This window comes from Macrobrachium rosenbergii, chromosome 6 (genome assembly GCF_040412425.1).
Source record: "Macrobrachium rosenbergii isolate ZJJX-2024 chromosome 6, ASM4041242v1, whole genome shotgun sequence".
Taxonomy (NCBI): domain Eukaryota; kingdom Metazoa; phylum Arthropoda; class Malacostraca; order Decapoda; family Palaemonidae; genus Macrobrachium; species Macrobrachium rosenbergii.
Window position 1 is genome coordinate 17,127,946 of NC_089746.1, and position 21,918 is coordinate 17,149,863.

The 21,918-nt window shown below is 39.3% G+C and overlaps 1 protein-coding gene across 2 annotated transcripts in view; it reads right to left on the reverse strand.

The window, feature by feature from the left end:
• Positions 1–5,929: 5,929 nt before the first annotated feature.
• Positions 5,930–21,918, reverse strand: part of LOC136839238 (PX domain-containing protein kinase-like protein) — a 33,255-nt gene continuing 17,266 nt past the window's right edge. Inside the window, exons 5-13 of one of the 2 annotated variants that reach the window (XM_067104996.1) lie at positions 21,590–21,667; positions 21,132–21,294; positions 20,034–20,276; positions 19,408–19,499; positions 12,023–12,136; positions 11,087–11,161; positions 10,902–10,953; positions 10,654–10,681; positions 5,930–7,745 (exon numbers count right to left, since the gene is read on the reverse strand). In XM_067104996.1, the coding sequence (XP_066961097.1) occupies positions 7,742–7,745; positions 10,654–10,681; positions 10,902–10,953; positions 11,087–11,161; positions 12,023–12,136; positions 19,408–19,499; positions 20,034–20,276; positions 21,132–21,294; positions 21,590–21,667 (849 nt within the window). In that variant the 3' untranslated portion in view covers positions 5,930–7,741. The remainder of the gene's footprint in view (positions 7,746–10,653; positions 10,682–10,901; positions 10,954–11,086; positions 11,162–12,022; positions 12,137–19,407; positions 19,500–20,033; positions 20,277–21,131; positions 21,295–21,589; positions 21,668–21,918) is intronic. The other variant, XM_067104995.1, reaches the window with a different exon arrangement.

Sequence of the window (21,918 nt, forward strand, 5' to 3'; positions counted from 1 at the left end):
TATCTGTGTTTGAATACCAATTGTTGTTCATTGCTTGATTCAAGTTCATTACCAATTATTGTGTTGATGTGTGATTCCAGATGTCTCCACCTCTGGTGTTTGTGTAAAATTAGATTTTACACAATGTTAGATGCGTTTTTAAGTACAGTATACAAGCCATGTTTTAAAAATACCTTAGTTGCTAATGCTATTTGAGAATGAGACTATTAAACAATAGCAATTACAGGAATGTAATTCATTTTATAAAATTTCTAGCTCTAAAAGCTGCGATTTATTGAGATCTAGTACATCTATTGTAATTGACTAAATCACAGTGGCTCAGAATAAGACATGACAATTTTGGTGCTACAGTAGACAATGACACTACAGAATAGCACACTATATTGAAACAATTCCTGAAAAAATGTATGAAAGGTTATCCAAGTCATCTCAATATAGGGCTAAGACATGCCTTGTCAACAATGATATTGGGCAATTGATAAGCCCCAAAAAAGCACTTTGACTTCAATAAGTGTGAGGGGAAACTTAAAGGTAGTAAAAAGTGCAGTCTCTTTGGAATACCTCTACAGATTTAGACCAGGTAATTCTTCCTTGGGGTCTTATTGAAAGAGCAGAGATATCCTATGAGAAGGTCCTAGTCAAGTTTTGAGTTGTCTTGACAACAAGTCCTTTACATGCAAGGCACAGTATCAGGTCTTGCCCTGCCACCAATTCAGGACGCTTGCTTGAATTTCTAACAATTACTTACGGACCATAATAAAGGCTGGCTGATCCAAAATTGAAAATGGCTACCATCCAGTTGCTGACAGCAACGTGAAAGTCCAGCAGCAGTTACACCACAAGTGGCTGTTCCTGAGACAGAAAAAGCAATTGTCCCTTTCCAAGTTCTCACCAACATAAAAGATCTCTATACAGCACTGGAGTAAGATTTTACCTGTTCCTTTATAAGTACAGTAAACCCTTCGCCTTTGGCCTACTAAGGACAATTTTGGGCAACTGATAAACCCCACAAAAAGCACTTTGAACTTCAATAAAGCGTGAGGGAACCTCAAAGGTAGTAATAAGCAAGTGAAGTCCCTTACAAATACCTCTACAGACTTAGTCCAGGTAATTCTTCCTTAGGGTGTTATTGAGAGAGCAGTGATATCCTATGAGAAAATCCTAGCCTACCAATAGTCCAAATTTTGAGTCGTCCTAACACCAAGTCCTTTCCATGCAAGGTACAGTATTGGGTCTTGCCCTGCCACCAATTCAGGGGACTTGCTTGAAGCTTTAATAATCTGACAATTCCTTACGGACCATAATACAAGCTGGCTGATCCAAAAGAGAAAATGGCTACCTTCCAGTTACTGACAGCAACATCAAAGTCCAGCAGAAGTTACACCACAAGTGGCTGTTCCTGAGACAGACAATGTAATTGTCCCTTTTCAAGTTCTCACCAACACAAAAGATCTCTCTACAGCACTGAAATATGAGAGGTTTTACCTGTTACTTTGTAAGTAAAGCCTTCGCCTTTTGCCTACTATGGACAAGCCAAGAAGAATCCAAGCAAGATTTATCTGAAACAAAAGCAACCACCCATATGCCATTTTTTAACTCACCTGATACTCCTTCCTCAACCTGGTAGAACTCCTACCACAATTCAAAGCTTTCCCAAGCAGACAAAGAACTCAATTTAGTTAACATGAGAAAAACAAACATGCATTTTGAAATTACAGATACTGTGAAGATGTCTTCCTACCAGTATATTGTTGGCATAAAGTCAACAATATACACAAAAGATAAAAATAGAGAAATTAAAACTAAAAAGAACAAGGCAAAGAAGAAATAAATGTTGAAAAACTAATAAATAAAGAAAATTAATATGAAATGCAAGATGTTTGCTTGACAAAAAAGCTAACAGAATATGGAAAATTTGCAGTTGTGAAAACCCTTTGGAAGGCTTCTGTAGGAATTCTAGTCACTGAATATTAAAAGTTTCTGTGGTGGCATATTTTAATAACAGTTCATCCTATTGCAAACATTCTGCTGTGAAATCAGGAGCACTACAGTATTAGGTACAAGAAATGGTATATTTTATTTGATGATATAGTAGCGAATCCTACACCTGAAGAAGGTCTGAGCACAGGTCAACTGCCACAGGAGACAAACTTATTGCAAGCCTTGTCCTTTCCTTCACAACTGTGAAACTCCAATTTCTTCCCCATTCTACAACTCTAAGCAGGGTGTCTAGCACATGTCACACTCACTGCACTGTATTCCAATCAATTTGCTGTAGGGTTGTAATACTCACAGTAGCACACTATTGGTACAATCTCACTGCTATGGGCCAATATCTCATCACACCATGCAACATTTGCCACAGAATGTTCAAAAACACAGGATGCCAGAACATGTTTATCGTGCCTCGATATAAGCAGTCATTCAACATACAATCACAGGCTGGAATCATAAAGGCATAGGTAGGCCGAGAAGGAATGGGCTTCACGCCCCATGCCAACCGAGTTATTCTTGTGTTTTCCAAGTCAAGACACAGCCATCTGCACGCATGTACACAAGACAACTACACTTATGAAAAGCGAGGGTTTGTATCCCCGCAGGAACAAACAAGTCCATTACTACACTAGAAGAAATATTGTTAACATTTGCCAAATCAAAAATTCTTTCGGCTCTATAAATAGACAATGGTGAATCCTTGTAAATATTTTTTTTTCTTTTATCTAAAAGTTATTTTTTTGCCAGTCAGTCACTTGCCTGCATCTTTAGTGCACACTGCATGGTTGCTACTCATGGCAAAGAGGGTTCACTACTTTCAATCTGTACACATTTAATTCTGATGACCTCAGAATTTCAATAAGAACTGGATCTAACTTCTTAATGCTATTTTTGACGTTTAGCTGTAAATTTGGCTTCCATATTCTGAAAATAAAAAGAACCACATAAAATTTTCACATACAATATAAAACTATTGTAAACTGAAATAAGCTTCAAATACCCTAACTGTAGCAAAAATGACACATTTTTCATTTGTATTTTTCATAGCTAACAAACCTTCAGTCTTAACTTCCAGCCCGAGAAGAACCCTAAAAGAGTTCAGAGGTCTGGTTAAACAAATCATTTATAACTAACGAACTTCAGTCTTAACATTAGGATAAATCTTCTGGCGCCAGCTGGAAACCGGTTTAAAACAATAAAAAATCGTATATGCAAGGAATCTGTGGCAACTGGCATTTGATATGCAGATGAGGTGGAAGCAGGTCAGAGACCCAGCTGGAACCTTGTGACGCATTCAGGCTTTCTTCCAACCCAGGATAAGAATTAAGAGGGGTGGCTACAGGTGGGCAGTCTATGTTAAGACCCCAGGTTTGTTTGCTACGAAAAATACACATAATTAATTAAAAATCTGTCATTTGTTCACACTCAGAACAAACCTTTGGTCTCAACATTAGGATAGACTCACACTTGGAGGGAGGTATGAGAATCCTGAACTGACTGGAGGTTTGGCACACCTGATCACTCTTCCTAGAATTAGAGTTCTAGAGAAGAGGACCTAAGCCTCTGAGTTGTTAGATAAGTAGGTATCTAACACCCAGTCCACTGGGTTAAAATACAATGCAGCATGTTAGACACACTGCATATATGGAAGTCTAAGAGAACTATATCTGTTCAAGCAACAAACCATGTCAGCCACACGTAACGGGTTTGTCACCTCTTCTCATTCCCCTTGCTGGAGAGAGAAGTACAGGCTACTGAGAAGCAAATTTGTATGTTGTATGGAGCATAAAAATGCTGTAACAGTATGGCTGCAACACCCACCTGCATTAAGCCAGTTCCAGCGTATGATGTGTCTTATTCTTCAAAACTGCCCATGGGTAGAGAAGAAAGGAAAAAGGGAAAGAAAAAGAGACCAATCATCTCCCTCATTCTCTCTTCCACACTATCACCTTTGGCAAGATACAAACAGTTCCGCCAGGGGCACTGGATGACTACACAACGTGTTGAGCAGCCACCACCCGACTCAAGGAATAAGTGTCCAAGAATCTGTGGGCAATGTCCTTCATGTGGAAGGAAGTGTAAGTGATCTGACAAAGCCAAGAACCAGCATTCAAAATCCTATGAACAGACAAATTCTTCTTAAATACCAGAGAGGAACTTATTCCTTTGATGTCATGTGCCTTAGCATGCACAGTATTGGACACAGAACTTGCAATGAAGCATAGGCTCGCCTAATTACCTCACACAGCCAAAACAAAACAGTATTCTTGGACTCTTCTTTCTTGGCTCGGCCTGTGCTAACAAAAAGTCTACGGCACCCAGGCCATAGGTGATGAATCCTTTTCAGATAAAAGCGCAGTGCTCTGACGGGGCAAAGCAGTAACTCCTGAGGATTGCTGTCAACAAAATCCCTAGGGGAAGAAATGGAAAACAAGGCAAATCTGTCATCATGAATCGAGGGATTTTGAGTCTTAGCCATGAATTCTGGGACAAATTTGAAAGCCACAGACCTCCAACCCCTGGTATGTTTAACGTCATAATCCAGACCACTGGTGAGCTGGTTGCTCCTTCTTCAAAAGGAAGAAGCAAGCTACTGCCCTGAACCTCTCTATCCTCTGGTCCAACAAACTCTCGACAAGGCTATGTCTATCACCATTCCCAGGTACAGAATCCTCTGGCTAAAAGAAAATTGGACTTTTCCAGATTTATCACGATGCCTAGGTTGTGACAAAGCTGGAGAAGACGGTCCCTGTCCCAAATCAGCCTTTCCTGGGAACTTGATAAGACCAACCAATCGTTGAGATATATCAACAGGCAATTCCCAAGCACAAGCCCATTTCGACACCAGGGTAAAGACTGTTGTGAACACTTGTGGAGCTGTTGTCAGTCCGAAGGAAAGGACCTTGAACTGGAACACTTGCTCCCCAAGACTGAAGCGGAGGAACTTCCTGGACGAAGGGTGGATAGGAATCTGAAAGTAGACGTCCTTCAAGTCAACAGTCAACATGAAGTCGTCATCCCTTATGGCTGCTAAGACTGTCCAGGCCGTCTCCATTCTGAACTTCGTCTTCCTGACGAAAAGGTTCAGAGTTAAGAGATCTGTCACTGGTCTCCAATTACCAGTGGCTTTCGGTACCAGGAAAACTTGACTGCAGAACCCCGGAGAAGGACGAACTACCTTTTCCACTGCCCCTTTGTCCATCATCTTCCTCACTTTCTCTTGGAGAGCTAAGTACTTCTGAGAGCCTTGGGTGTAAGTCAGGTGTAGGAGAGGTTGATCGGAGAGAAGAGGAGGGAAGTCGAAAGGAAGTAGATACCCTACCCAAAGGACATCTACTACCCACGGTTCCGCTCTGTGCATCTGCCACATAGCCTAGTGACTCGCCAGGCATCCCCCCACCATAATGGATCGCACCCAATATTTTTAACTCACAAGAAGTACACTTGGAGAGCTATTAAACAAGTGAGGTGAGTGCAAAGCAATATAAGTATCAACACAACAGGTCCTTGACATCGGAAGTACACACCTACACAAACTGACAAAAATACAGCAAACATTAGAAAGATCTTATTGCTGTATAACATACAATGTAATCATTATTGCACCTACTCTTCAAAATTTAATACAGTAATAAAAAACAACAATTAATCTTGTCATATTTGGTTATTCTAGAGGGTAATGATCATATTTTTATTCTTGAAGGTAAAATGGCTAGTGTACCAAAGAGGATACCAATTTTACAAAGAAACAAAAAATAAAATGCTTCAATATCTAACAGTGAATTAAATTAAATGGATGTAAAAACTTAAATGAGCTCTTACACTTTCCTGACTGCAGCTAGGCTTTTTCAGGATACAGGTAAACACTCTCAAAACCTCCATAACCATTTAGAAAGAATTATGCGAAGGTAGTGGTTCTTAAATCAAGGTGTTGTCAGTTTCCACATTCCTTTAATGCATCAAAAATTATGACAAATGCATATATGGTTGAATGCACTTATACAGATAATCATATAACTAATATACTCTATCAATAACAAATCTTTCATAGCAAAATAATAACATTTCAAATTAATATTAGAAATCTATCATAACAAAATATATGACTTGAACAAAAAATATTTTTTGCGGAAAAAAAATTCACAACTAATTATACAACTACCAGTAGAATCACTTTCTTTTATCACAAACAAAGATTTATTTAATCATAAAGGAACAGCATCAGACTGGTCAATAATTCCGTATATGACTAGATACATTTGTCAAGTTTGGTTTCCTTACAGCTTATCACAACCAGTCCTTTTCAACTTCTGGTTTTGAGCACAAAATTAATTCAGTGACCTTCACCTACATAATATATTTGATCCTTTTAGTCATGCACTTAAATGTAACTGATTCAGAAATAAAATTGAAAAATGAATAAGCTATGATATCAAAATATATTTTGTGACAGATTGTTCTGACCATATAAAAATTGTAAAACCTATTAGCATTATATATATAAATATATCAAGAGCCACTTTTGATCAAGTTTCCTATTGGATCTAACTAACCGTTATGTATGAAATGTGTTGTATAGCTCAGAAGTTAGGATAAAACAACACTGCTGGAAAGTAAACATTCCACTTTGCAGAGTTATTCCAACCAATGGAGGTCTGTAACAGTCATCCAACTTCTAAAGCTAGACATATTCAAATGGAATTTTCATTTCCATGATAAATAATCAGAGCCTTTATATATCTTATACAAAATATAGTAGTGAATAATTACCCATTCTACTGTATAGCACAGACAGTCACTGAAGTTTGGAAGGGCAATGTTCAAGATTCATCCCAATAAGGACACCTGAGAAATGCCCTTTATCAACGATGAAAGAACAAATTTAAAGGAAATGTTACATAAACAGGAAAATTACAAAAAGTCTCCCTGGTTCTTGCAAACTACTACCTTGGGCAATGCCAAAAATCATTTACCACATTGATAACAAGAATTTTTTCAATCAGGCTGCCAACTGACATTTGAAAATCAGGTTTCAAATAGTTGCCTATAAAATTTCATGATTTTTAGTAATATTTTCCATCTTTTCTTTTAGCTAGAGAAGCTCCACAGATCACAGATCACTGAGTTTCTTTTTCTCTAAACAAATAAACAAACTCAAGTTAATTAACATTTTGACAGATGGATGCCACATCCTGTACAACTGAGCTTGCTATGAGTAGTAAAATGGTGGGCAAAATTAAAAACAAGTAAAAGTTCTGAAAAAATCACATGACTTTTTAAATGATGATAAATGAAAAGAAATCAAATCAATAAAATGGCTTACATGAAGAACTCGAGTTTTAACCTTGAACTTGTTCAAGTCTGAGCTACACAGCAGGGAAATATTAAAACATTTCCAGGATTCTTCATTGTTAGTAAGAAAAAGTACTACCTTACACACATCTATAAACGTGGCACACTTCGATCATTACACTCTGCTTTCTTCAAGTTGTTCTTCTTGAATGAAGAGATGGACGAGAGTAGCGCTGCACGTTCCTTGCCAAGGTCCTTGGAATTAGGGGTGCAAGAAGAAGATGGTCTTGGCAGTTCTAATGGTGGGGAAACTGGAGGACCTGAGGCAGTAGGTAGTGGAGGAGGTGGAGGAGGTGGTGGTGGGGGAGGAACAGGCGTTGTTGGGGATGAAGTAGGAATGGAAGGTACTGGAGTAGTGGCTGTGGAAAGGGTATTACTTGAATGGCCAGGGGAACTACCTGTGAGGTGGAAAGCAAGACAAAATATTCTTAGCTCTCACTTATGTAAGTCTTAAAGATAATAACATTGTACTCTGACAGTGAGTCCTTACGTGATTCAGAGGTATCACATGTTTACAACAGTTGCAGACATATAACATTATGGCACTTACAGTAAGTAAAAGCTTACAACCTTTATTTTAAAAGTCCTTGCAGGAGACTTGATACAATAATAAAAGTAATAATGTCAGCTGCTATGATATACAAGAAATCACTAAACATTATTTAGAAAAGTTAGTTCTTACATGACAAAGCTACTGTCATCTTTTTATACAAAGCCATCACTCATATATTTGCAAATATTCATGGCCACTCAAGTTTCTAAAATCACAATCTTTTGTCTAACAAACAAAAGGAGTACGGCAGTCTAATAATACAGGCACAACCTAGAACCACAGGTTTGTATCAATCACCTCATTTTGCTAAGTTCAGAAATGAAGCAGGAAGATTCATGGGTAGCAAGAGGGAACTCATTACGTGATTAATGGGTTTATGAAGAAAAAGTTTTGTGTTATAAAGTCATTTGTTTCTTAACAATCTACTTATTGTATATATGCTTGTTTGGCAATACAAGTGGAAGGCTACGCTGGTAAAGGCCCACGGGTGTCTGCATGTAGGCTCTCATATAATTGACCTTATCCATGAGAGGTTGTACTCAATGTAATCTGCTTTACTGTACTTTAGAGAGGAATTGCCAGGAGACATCAACCCTGTAATCTCTGGTTCTTTACAGACTGTGTCAGATACTACTTTCTGGAGGTCCTCCTCACTACCTGTGACAGATGACAGGGAAAGGATGATGAAGGCTGTTTTCATCGTGACACCAGGTGCAAACGACAGTTCCATCGATGACTGACCACTAGCACAACCCCTAAATACGCCCACAAAAGAGTCACCAGTGAGATCCAGCAATGATGCCTATTGAAAAAGTTTGTATGGAGGCTTGGTAAGACTCTCAAGAACTAGGGAAGGTCACAATCAAGAAACTGAAGTGCTCCTAAAGGAACCATCTTCTCAAAGTGCTGGAAGAGCCTCTTCAGTGCCAATGAAGAACCCACTAAACTCAAATACTTGTGATAGGAAAGACCAATAAACAAAGGAAAATTATAAAATGGAAAAGAAGTACAGCACAATAAAACAAACTATAAAAATAAATAGAAGAAATTATTAAACTCTTGCTGAGAGAGAGAGAGAGAGAGAGAGAGAGAGAGAGAGAGAGAGAGAGAGAGAGAGAGAGAGAGAATCCAGGTTATGAGAAAAAGTGACAGCACCATGCAATATGATGGCATAAAGATGGGAATCCATATGGAAATCACTCATGAAAAAAGGAGATACCATAAAGACAAATAAAGATGGGAATCCATATGGAAATCACTCATGAAAAAAGGAGATACCGTAAAGACAATAATGGGAACTATATCAAAATACAGGCACAAAAGTGCCAAGGAGTGAGGGAACCACCACTAGGGTGCTGATTTCCACTGATGCATTTCTGGCCTAGTGAGACTTCTTTTTTGAAGTGTGTCTGAGAGAGCTGCTGACCAAAGGAAAGACTGTTGTAAACTGATGAGTTTGCATTAGCAACAAGTAATAGATAATAAGGTAGGATGAAAGTTGTAAATAACAAAAGGTGAAGCATGGAAGGCAGCTGGGCGTGTGCTAAGTACTGAGGGGAGATTTGAAGTGTCCTAGAAACCAAGATAAAAATTTATGACAAAATTGTTGAACCTGCCCTCCTTTAAGAAAGTGAAATGTGGATGTTTAAAATGAATGATACAAAGAAAATTTAAGCTGCTGAGAAGAATTATTTGCAAAATATATGTGAACTAATTCAAAATGAGTGTGAAAAATATTGAGATACATAGAAGAGGTGAAATGGTTAGTGTACATGAAAGTGTCAGTGCAGGTTGTGATGACTTGCAATGTTCACAGTCATATAAAGCATTAAAGAAAATTAAGTCGTTGATAGGACTTGTTTGCACAGTATGTGTGATACAACTTGTTTGTATAGTATGTGTGAAATAAGATGAAATGTAAAGGTTGAAAAATTTTGAGATTTGTGGAGAAGGTAAAATGGTGAGCATAGAAGTGTAGATACACGTTGTGATGATTTATGCTGTTCACAGTCATCTAAAGCATAAAGATATTTAAATTACTAATAAAACAACATGTAAATTATGTTCTAAAGCATTACTAGACTGGAACAGCATCGCCCTTATGTTTTCAGCTGGCTCTAGTATAACAATGTAATAAAGAAACCTCATTCTTAAGCCATGTGATGAGAAGGAAGGAGGCATATGTAGAGAGGAGAGTGATGCAGATGGAGGTATCTGATGGGAGAGGGGGATGAAGACTGAAGCAAAGGCAGCTGAATGTTGTTCAAGATCTGAGAGACAAACATCTGTCAAAGGACAATGTGTATGACCAAGCTAGGTGGAGAAAAGCTGTCAGAAACATTGACCCCACATAAAAGTGGGAGAGAAAGTGCAGAGAAATAAGAAAATGAAGATTCTTAAGGCTTTGAAGACACAGAAAAGTACACATTGAAGGAAAGCAACTATAGTTTAACAAATAGAAATAAACCGAAAACAACCATATTCCCCTGCAAAAAAAAGACCATAATCTACAGGTAAAGCATCATGCTTTTCCCCTAAAGAAGGTGACTAAATATTAACACTTCCTTTCACCGTGCTAAGTTACCAACAAATACTGTAAGCCTGTTTCAGCTAAGCACAGTATATAGCATAGCATCTTCATGAATAAGTACAGACAAGCTATATGTAGACATCAGAAAGCAAATGAGAAATTATACATTAAGTACCATAACCCCATCATGCAGCAATAAATATACAGTATAGCAATTACTGACCGTCTGCCGTTCATATCATGTCGTACAGCTAAGGGAAAAATCAAAAGAATCATAAATATATTAACTCAAAAATGAGAAATTTATAATTACTATTGAATCAATTACTTAATGGTATGTTTAGTCAAATGAATGACTGAGAATGTAAAATTTTAAAATACAGTATGTGAAATACCTTATGGCTCGTATGATGCATACAGCCACCTAAGGACCTGTACTTGTTTATAAACATATGACACATGAACACTTACCATTAGTGGATGTAGTTTCAGGTGAGCATATGCCATTTGTCTCATGTACATTCTGCAATGCCAAATTTGTATTACAAAAGCACTCAAAAACTTCATTAATCGGATTAAACATTAACAATTACGATATAAATCACAAATACACAAGAGTGAAAGTCAAAAAGGTTATGTGATATTGGAATACTTACCTTCTTTGACCGACCCTTTGTGGTATTCTGGGAAATAAAGGCTTCAGCTTTGGATAGCTTTCGCTGCTGGCGAATCTGAAAAGAACATGATAATTAAATTGAAGCTGAGAAATCCAAGTGCAAATACAAAAGACAAACCTAAAACATTAATTATTCTTTATACTCCTAATTGTGTAACAACAGCATTACTGAGGACAGTTGATTTTAAATATATATGAATCTTTAACTTCAAGATAAAGGGCTAAAAGTATAATCTTTTTCAGTACAGTACTGTGTACAGTACAAAACAATGAATTCCGGCTTTTTAGGTTAAAACCTTTTATTAAAATATTATCTATTAAGCCTTAAATGCCTTGAAAGATCAATTTATAGATGTACAAAAGTGAGCCACATTACTTCAAACACCTCCAAAACCTCACAAACAGCAACTGATAAAATAGCATTGCAAGTCTAAGCCTGACTTACTCAAACTGGCTTGATCTTCAATCCTCAAGTGGCTATGTTATTAGTAAAAACTGGGCAGACTCTTGGAAGGACAAAGCATCATGAATCAAAGACCACACAGTCAAAACAAAAAGAAAAGACTCATAGCAACAGTAGTTATGGAAAAATAGGCCCCTCATAAAGATGTCTGTTCTGTTCCCTGGAACTCAAAGTCCTATTTTTTGCACTTGACCATTATAGGGGGAAAACTAACTGTACCTCTGAAAGTTTTACTAATCTAGATTAACCTTTCTCCCAAAGAAGTTAACAACCTGAATGTCAAAACTCTTTTACCATTCCATCTAAGACAGAAGCAGATCAAATCCTACATACAACTCATTATGAGATTTCAATAACCTGCAAGCTGTTTCACCAATAATGCTTTTGAAGCCATCTCTATTTTAAAACCACGAACCCAATGCAAATATGAACAAAAATTATAGTTGTCCTTACTTTCTTCTGATCTGCCGCTAGTCTTGTAAATGTAGTTTCATGTATTGATGCAATTGCTTGCTTGACTGAGGAAGGAAGGCGAAGACTAGGTTTCTCATAACTATGGAGAGGAATCTGGAAAAAAATTTGCAATGCCAAATCATAAAGAATACAAAACTTATCCTTTATCTCATACAGGTTACTGCAAATAACTAACATTATTATTATTATTATTATTATTGGCAAGAGACCTTCTTTCATACATGTACTGTTGAAGGTGACTGCTGAGCCAGCTGCATTCATCTTGTAGAGAGTCTTCTCTATATTTCTGATTGCTGCTTTCTCTCTGGTACTACATCTGGTGAGTAATGTGGTGATGTGATTCATCTTCCAAAGGAAGAAGTCAATATACAGGAATTTCGTCGATAATTATGTATTTACAAACTAAGTCAAGTAAGGAGGACAAGATATGATATTTTTATAATAAAATAAAGTTTTATATATATTTACCAAATAATTACATAGCTACTGTTTCTACTTTACAGGGCAGCTCAAAATTTAAAATTCGCGGTAGTGCTCATTTGTTTAATTGTAGTTATGCTGCCCAGTCCACTTTCAGGGAAGGATAGGTACAACACAGCCAAAGAGCAAAGTTTGTTTATGCTCTATGTCCATGAGAGGGGAGGAGGGAGGGCTCTGATCATGTAATTATTTGGTACGTATATATAAAACTTTATTTTATTATAAAAATGTCATTTTTATATATGTAACTTACCAAATAATTACATAGCTGAATCCCACATTGACATAAGGTGGGATACATGGACAAAACTACTCAAAAACACTCAGGGATGGAGATGATTTTGAAATAGGAAACTTAGCTAGCATCGTGAAATGCTTATTGTAACCTTACCTGGTGAGGGAGCTACGGCAGGTGGGTACTGCCTCTGGTCGGAGCTCTGCTCGACCTGTAGTGGTGTGGTGGCAGAGCCAAGAGTTGCCTCTACTTCAGTGGGTGCTTTGCAACATAGGAGTTAATCGCAGGTTGCCAAAGCTAACAATCCAAACAAGACATATCGAAATGTGTGTGTGTGGCCTTGCCCTGGGTGCAGTACAAAATATGACCAAAATTTTAAAAACTTACACCACAAACTTGTTAAAAATCACACCACCTGATGGTACTCATAACACAGTACCAATTAGGCTTCCCAAGAAAACACCAATCCTCATTCTAGGAGGGTGGATAGAGGAAAAATAAGAAATTCCTCCTATCCCTCTTCACCCAACACCATGCCAGCTGCGAAAAACTGGCCTAGAGTGCTGCAATTTTCGTGAGTTGTTTCCACATCACACAGGTAGAACATTGCAAAAACTGATCTGCATGTCCAATATGTGGATTGCAGGAGAGAAGACAGCAATAGATTGTGCTTGAAGGCCAAGAATGTCGCTACTGCTCTAATTTCATGTGCTTTAACCTTGTATAAAGGAAAAACATCCTCCTGGATCTTGAAGTGTGATTCAGAAATCACAGTTCTTAAAAAGAATGTGAGGCATTCTTGGATAATGGCCAACTGGGTTTTTAACTGAACACCACAGATTCAGAGAAGGGCCTCTAACTTCTTTGGTTCTTTGTAAATACTCGTGAAGAGAACGAACTGGACAGAGGAGTCTTCCTTGATCTGCTTGGCCTAGAATGTTAGCCAGGCTCTTGACTGTACAGGAGAGTGGCCAGGGACCAGAGGGGTCTTCGTTCTTTGCCATAAAACCTAAGGTCAAGGAGCAGACAGCGTCACCTTGCGAGAACCTACTCTCTTATCAAAGGCATGTAGCTCGCTAACCCTCTTCGCCGTCGCTAAGGCCATAAGAAAAATCGTCTTTCTTGACAGATCTTTATGAAAGGAGGCTTCTAGAGGCTCAAAGGGAGGGCCCAAAAGTCATTTGAGGAAGATATCCAAATTCCATGCAAGAGCTGGGCTTCTATCTTGCTTAGTAGTATTCAGGGATTTTATTAAATCACTTTAGTCCTGGTTTTATGCAAGGTCTATTCCTCTGTGCTTGAAGACAGAATTCAGCATAGATCTGTATCCCTTGATGGTTGACGTGGCTAGACCTTTCGAGGATCTGAGGAACAGCAAAAAATCTGCGATCTGAGTATAGTTGTTTGAGTAGAGGATATATTTCTGTCTCAACACCAGCTCCAAAAGATTGTCCACTTCGACTGGTAGACTGCAGCTGAAGATCGTCGCCTACATCCTGCAATAGCTTTTGCAGCCTTCCTTGAAAACCCTTTCGCTCTGACAGGTTTCCTGACAGTCTGAAACCTGTCAGAGTGAGAGTGGGTAAGCTTCAGTGAAAACAAAGAAAATTGGGCTGTATGAGAAGATTTTTCTTCTGTGGTAGGAGCCTTGGATAGTCTACTAGTAGTCTTAGAAGGTCCAGGAACCACTCCTTGTGCAGCTAAAAGGGAGCCACTAGGGTCACTGATACATTGCTGTGGGTGCTGAACTTCCTCAACACTTCTCTTACCATGTTGAAGGGAGGAAAGGCGAAGACATCGAAACCCGACCAGTCTTGCAACATGGCATTTGTCGCCCACGCTTGCGGATCTGGAGTCAGGGAACAGTACAGAGGGAGACGGTGGTTTCTTGATGTTGCAAACAGGTCTACCATAGGCTTTCCCCACCGTTTCCACAGGTCAGTGAACACCTGTGGATTGAGTGTCCATTCCGTCGCTAGTACCTGTTTGCAGCGACTTAGTTCATCCACGAGAACATTCATTTTGCCCTGGAAGAAGCGGGTCAGAACGATGGTCCTGTTGTTTTGTGGCCATAAAATTAAGTTTTTGGCTGCTTCGCACAGTGAAAAAGAGTGGGTTCCCCCTTGTTTCTTTATATAGGCCAGTACAGTCATGCTGTCTGAATGTACTGCCACTGTTTTCCTGAAGGTCTGTCTCAAAAAAATGAAGGGCCAGGAGTATCACCCTCAATTCTTTCACATTTATGTGCAAATCTCTTTCAGTCAGGGACCATAAACCTGATACTGTACTTCCAAGCCTTCGAGAGGGGCTCCCCAACCCAGATCCGACAAGTCAGAGTACAACATTAGGTTGGGGTTCACAGGAGACAGTGACATCCCTATCTCGAATCTGTCCTCCGCCAGCATCCACAGAAGGTCCTCCTTGATTTCGGGGGTGATTTTGAAGATAAACAAATCTGGAAATATCTTTCTCCACCAGTTGGCTTTGAGATAGAACTGAAGGGGTCTGATGTGTAGTCTGCCCAGAGGTACAAACTTCTCGACTGATGACAGAGTTCCCACAAGGCTCATCTAAGCGTTGCCGAGCAGGACGGAAGAGGCATGAATTCTTGAACTTTCGCAATACAGTTGTGAATCCTTTGTTGGGATGGAAAAGCCCGAAAATTCAGAGAATTTATCACTATCCCCAAATAAAGAATCAACTGTGTGCGAACCAACGAGGCTGGAGCATGACGTCACGGGGTGGTGCGTGACGTTGCTGTTCCTCAAATTCCCATTAGCTGCAGTGCTGCTCATCCCATTGAGAATTACAATGCCGGGGGTGTCACCCGTTCTGGTATTACTTTCTTGTCCTGATATTATTCTTCCCAAATTAGTGGGAAGGAAGAGCACTTCCTGCGTTGTGTTCAGTGGTGGTTTCTCCTGCTGGATGAGTAGCGTTTCAAGCAAGCACAGATGTCACTGGTCGGCGACCCTCCCGATTATCTTGGTGTTCTGGATAATTTTTTTAGCAGGAGATGGCTTCGTGGTGTGAATTTCTTGTATGATTCCTTATTGCACCTTCTTGCGCATGACATGAGATCCTCTTCAACAGCTTCATGGTGGTCAATCCGATGTAAGTGCAGAGACATTCACAGGCGAGGCATGAAAACTGGTAGACCTCGTTCGTCTGCTTCAGGGGGTCTCTTGTTGGCAGGGTCGGGTTATTCTTCATAATTAGGTCCCTGGTGTGTCGATTCTGGTAGTAAATGATAAGTTCAAGTTCAGTGTCAACTGCAGTAGGGGTTACATTTTCCATAACAATCCTCTTCTTGATGTCCAAGAAGGAGATGACCAACAAGATGATGACATACCAATCCAAGACCTGAGATACACTGAGAACATTGAGGCATGCCTCACCCACCATGGAGAAAAGGATAGGAGAAGACCTCTGTGGGACATCACACGGAAGCTCATTTCACTCACTGGGGGTAAGCTCCAGACGCTGCAACAGATCACAGGATATATTAACCTCACCAACTATGAACCTACTCCTGACGAAGATGAACTGTCACGGTTAGGACTTAACTGCCATACCAACGTTAAGCCGAAACCCCTAGAGAAGCATCTAGAGGTTGAGTTGCTGCTAGATTCCTTAAAGCAGTATGAGAACCCTAACTTCATCTGGACTCCTGCAGCCTCTCCTGCCTGCTGAAGCCCTCATGAAGCGTGGTACCTATAACAGCGGTATACTCTCCCGTAAAAGAAGGCTGCCAGGAAACTGCGACAAAGAGACGACATCATCATGCACCATGCAGACAAGACAGCAGCCTTGGTCCTGATCAACAAGGCAGAATACCATCAGAAGCTGGATGCAATCTTGTCCGACACCAAGTTCAAGTGCCTCTCCCGAAACCCTACCGATGGCATAAAGAAAGAAGCCAATGACATCATCAGCAGTGTTAATGCAGCGACCAATGCAGTACACCTCCCGCCCATCATCAGAGACTACAGCTTGGGATATTTGTATGGAAACATAAAGTTCACACAAACAGATATCCCCTCTGCCCTATCATTAGCCAGATGCCCGCCCCCACATAAGGACTGGCCAAGCAACTCAACAAGATCCTGACACCCTAAGTCCCAAATCGATACAGCTTGCACTCTTCAGCAGAGTTTTTAAAAGAGATTCAAGACTCCTCAGGGACAGGAACCATTGCCTCCTTGGACGTATAATCCCTATTTATGAATGTGCCTGTGGACAAGACCATCAAAATCATCATGGACCAAGTCTACAGGGACCCTACTACACCCCAACTGAACATCCCAGAAGCATCTCTGAGGGCCATCCTCAAGATATGTACAAAGAAGGTCCCCTTCTCTATCCACAAGGGACAGATGTTCAGGCAGAAAAATGGTGTCGCGATTGGTTCATCTTTGGGTGTCCTTATTTGCGAACTTCTACATGGGCACAGTGGAGGAGAGGGTCTTCTCTCATATAGGGAAACCCCGTAAATATGCCAGATATATAGACGACATCTTCATGCAGGCAGAAGATGAGGATGTGGTCGAAGCAGTGCCCTGCAAGGTTTAAGAACACCACCATTAAGGCCTACGCCAAGAGGTACGTCACCCACTGTTCTTCCTGACAGGACACTCACCAAGAACTCGACCGTGTCACCCAGGTGCTTGTCAATAATGGATACTCAAATAAGTATATATCCAAAAAGTACGTACAGCACTGGAACGGTGGTACAGTGAGAGAGAGAGACCGCAGTCCCACCCCCAGAACAAGATCAAGCTGTTCTACATGGCGAGAATGCACTCGCAGTACCGAGAGGACAAGGACATAATGAAGAGGATCATTATGGAAAATGTAACCCCTACCGAAGTTGACACCGAACTCAAACTTATCATTTACTACCAGAATCAGAGCACCAGGGACCTAATTGTGAATAATAACCCAACCCTGCCGAAAAGAGGCCCTCTGAAGCAGACGAACGTGGTCTACCAGTTTTCATGCCATGCCCCTGGATGTCTCTGCACTTACATCGGAATGACCGCCATGAAGCTGCCGAAGAGGATCTCATGTCATGCGCATGAAGGTGCAATAAGGAATAATACAAGAAATTCACACCACAAAGCCATCTCCTGTGACAAAATTATCCAGAACACCAAGATAATCAGGAGGGCTACGGACAAACGATGTCTGAGCTTGCTTGAAGCCCTACTCATCCAGCATGAGAAACCACCACTGAACAGGACACAAGAAGTGCTCTTCTTCCCTACTAATTTGAGAAGATAATACCAGGACAAAAAGTAATACCAGAATAAGCGAAACCCCCGGCCTTGTAATACCCAATGAGACGAGCAGCCCAACAGCCAATGAGAATTCAAACAACAGTGACATCATGCAACATCAAGCACCACCCCATGATGTCACACTCCAGCCTCATCGGTCCACAAGGCTGCAGCCACACAACCTTCAAGCCTGAGAAGTGGCTTAGAGGCAACTTTCTCCAACCAATAGGAGACCAGCATCATGCCACCAGCCAATGAAAATTCAGCATGTGACCTGCCCCCTGCTGACCCACTGACTAAAAAATTAGTAGATCCCACCAGCGTCATCATTCTACTCCAAACCACTGCCATGATCATAATCGGTTGAAGCCGAATGAAACATTGGCCATATCATTGATCTGACTAATACCTAAATTTGTCTATATTGTATAAGATATATAATTCTACGGATCATGTCCTCCTTACTTGACTTACTTTGTAAATACACACAGTAATTATCAACAAAATTCCCGTATACTGACTTTCCCATTTGGAAGATGAATCACATCGGCACGTTGCTCGCCAGATGTAGTGCCAGAGAAAAAGCAGTAATCAGAAATATAGAGAAGACTCTCTACAAGATTAATACAGCTGACACAGCAATCACCTTCAATAGTACATATTATTAATATTACAGGAAGTCCCCGGTTATTGGCGGGGGTTCTGTTCTGAAGGTGTGATGATAACCAAAAGTCGCCGGATTTTCAGGATTTTTCGGTGATTTTCGGGGCTTATCGGCGCCGAAAAGTGCCAATTTTCAGTTATCAGCGCCTCTGTTAGGAATGTATTGGTGCCAGTACCCAATTATCGGTGCTGATAAAATCGGTGATTTTCAGCACTGAAAACTGCTGATTTTCATTGCTAAACATGCGCCGTAAAACCGGATCGCCATTTACCAGGGACTGCCTGTATTATTATGATTATAATTATCAATAATATTATTATTAAGAATACGAACCCTGTTCATATGGAACAAGCCTACCAGGGCCATTGACGTGAAACTCAAGCTTCCAAAGAATTTGGTGTTCATTTGAAATTACTAACAGAAGGTAATAGGAAATACAGAAAAAAGATATCAGTTATTAGAAAAGAAAAAATAAATTAACACATTAATAAATAGATAGATAATAATGTAATTAAATTAAAAAGTACAAGAATTGTTTAGGGTACTACTAATGCATTGCACCTTCACTTCAACTTCTGAGGTTCCAATTGCACAAGATTCTCTGATAGACTGTTCCACAATCCAACAGGTACGTCTTCAAATAATTATTCCTTTGTGTACAAGTAAACTTGGTAGAACTTACATCATACTGGCTATCAAATCTCACCTGATTAAAAAATGGATGAGTGAGTAGTCCAGCTACAGTAGGAAGACCATTTTTACAAGCTTCTGTGCTTAATATACTCTCTAACACAGATCCTAAAAGAAATGAGAGAAGGATAAAATATTAAAAATATTACCATGAATTCATAAATTCATAAAATGTAATCACAATTCTAAAATTAATAGTAGTCTAAATAAAAATATAACATAAATTACTGAGTATAATCTTCCTTTGTAAAAGCTCATCTTAGCTTGTCACAAAATAACCTTGGCCTTCCTCTCAAGAGCAGCAAAATAAAATTTAGGCCAAAGGCCAAGAGTTGGGACCTATGATGAGGTCATTCAGCACTCAAAGGGAAATTTAGAATGAAAAGGTTATAAAGGTGCAACAGGAGGAAAATCTCGCAGTTGCACTATGAAACAATTGTTAGGAGAGGGTGAAAAAGATGGAAGAAAGAGAATATGAATGGTGCTAGTCAAAGGAACAAAAGGGGTTGCAGCTAGGGCCTGAAGGGACGCTGCAAAGAACGTTAAGTAATGCCTACAGTGCACCATGTGAGGTGCACTGATGGCACTATCAATCTCAAGAACAGCAAAATTTACAACAAAAACACTGAAAAAGCAACTTACTTGGTAATGGGGGACAATCTGAAGGATACTCATCACAAGTACTGGTGGTGAGGCGTTTTAGAAACATCATTTCGTACAAGACATGGCCGAAGCAATATACGTCGAGTGCTTCCATGCTATTGATTTTCCTGTGGTAAGTCATGTGGTCTCGCAGGGCATTCGGAAGCCCCACCACCTGATTTTCAAGGTCAATGAGCCTACAGACATGCTTATCGATGACCAGGTTTCCAGTGTGTAGATGTCCTACAAAAGAAAGTAATAATTCTAACATAATCCCAAAATAAAAAGGCCCAAATTGTATAGTGATAATGATTCTATGTCACAAATATCTATATACTTATAGACAGCTTTAAAAAACTGATCCGTTATACAAAATCTAGCTTTTACATCAATTTACATTAACCTACACTTGGCAGGACAGCAGACAGTTGATCAGTCAACAGTAAGCTTTAACCAACTGGATACTGTAGCCATAATTAAAGGCAATGCAAATGAATGGCCCACTGGGAAACATCATCCATGTGTTCAATACAAAGGATAGTCTCCTAAAGTGAATTTCTGACTTTTCCAATAACAAAGTTCTTTAAATAACTCTTACAACGTACACAGTCTGATTATAAGGAGGACTCCTATTCACACTAAAACACCATATTGATATAATTCACTCACATTCAATCTATTATCATTCACAATAAAATTTATAAACAAAAACATTGAAATAAACTACAATTGGAATAGAGTCACAGTTAAAACCTGCACATTGTATGAATAGAGTACTGTATCAAAGAATATTGTAGCACTGCCTAAGGTAATTTTAACACAAAACTGACAGTTAGCACATGTAATGAGAATGAAGGGGCACTTAAATGGCATTAGCAGGACAAGCACCTATAGCAAGATCCAGAAATCACAGAAAAGCCAAACTTGAAGGCTTAGACCTAACTGTTAAATCAGGCAGAAATATGCAACACAAAAAATGTGGACAAAACTCCCTTCATGTCAAACCCCATAAAGGGAAAACCTAAAGTACAATCCTCAGTGATGATTATGAAGATGTATATTTTTAAAAACATTATAAGTACATAAATATTAACTCACCATGTCCTAAGCCTTTTTCATTTAAAAACAATAAAGCCTCAAGGATCTGGCGACCATATACAGCTACTTCCTTCTGAGAAATGTTTGTGCGTTTATCGCTAGAATACTTTACTAAAGTTGGTGATCTTGGTTTTGCTTGGTGTATCATATCACGAACTGTTCCCTGTTAAGCAAAAGAGGAACAACCTTATGCAAAAGCACATGAATAGACTATACATCCAGTTAAAGTAATAAAAATTTTCAAGAACTCCAGAATCTATTACAGTATTAGAAGGATGTTTTCCATATGCCAAATTATATTTTGGCTCTTAAAGCTAACAGAATGAGACTGCATTGCATAATTATACTTTTTTTTCATGCTAACAGAATGACAGTCTAACTATTTACATAACTAAGATTCTATACTGAAATATGCTACTCTCAGAAGTCACATTTTTCACTTACATACAAGTTCTTACCTGAGAAAACCAAGGCCGTATAACACATACACCAGCTTCTGTTGCAATGCTGCTGGCTGCAGGAATTATGTATGGATGCTGGAAAAAATAACATGACATATTTCACAGTACTGTCTATCTTATTTTTCAAATAAATTAGAATAAATAAAAGGGTAAAAGATGTAATACAGTAGATCAACAAGAAGTTACATACACAAGGTCTACCGTATGAATGGATGTACAATCAGCCCCCAATATTCATGGGGGATGTGCACCACAATCCCTGTGAATAGCTAAAATACGTGAATACTCGACACCCACTAAAAAAAAGCTTATAACTGTTTATTCTG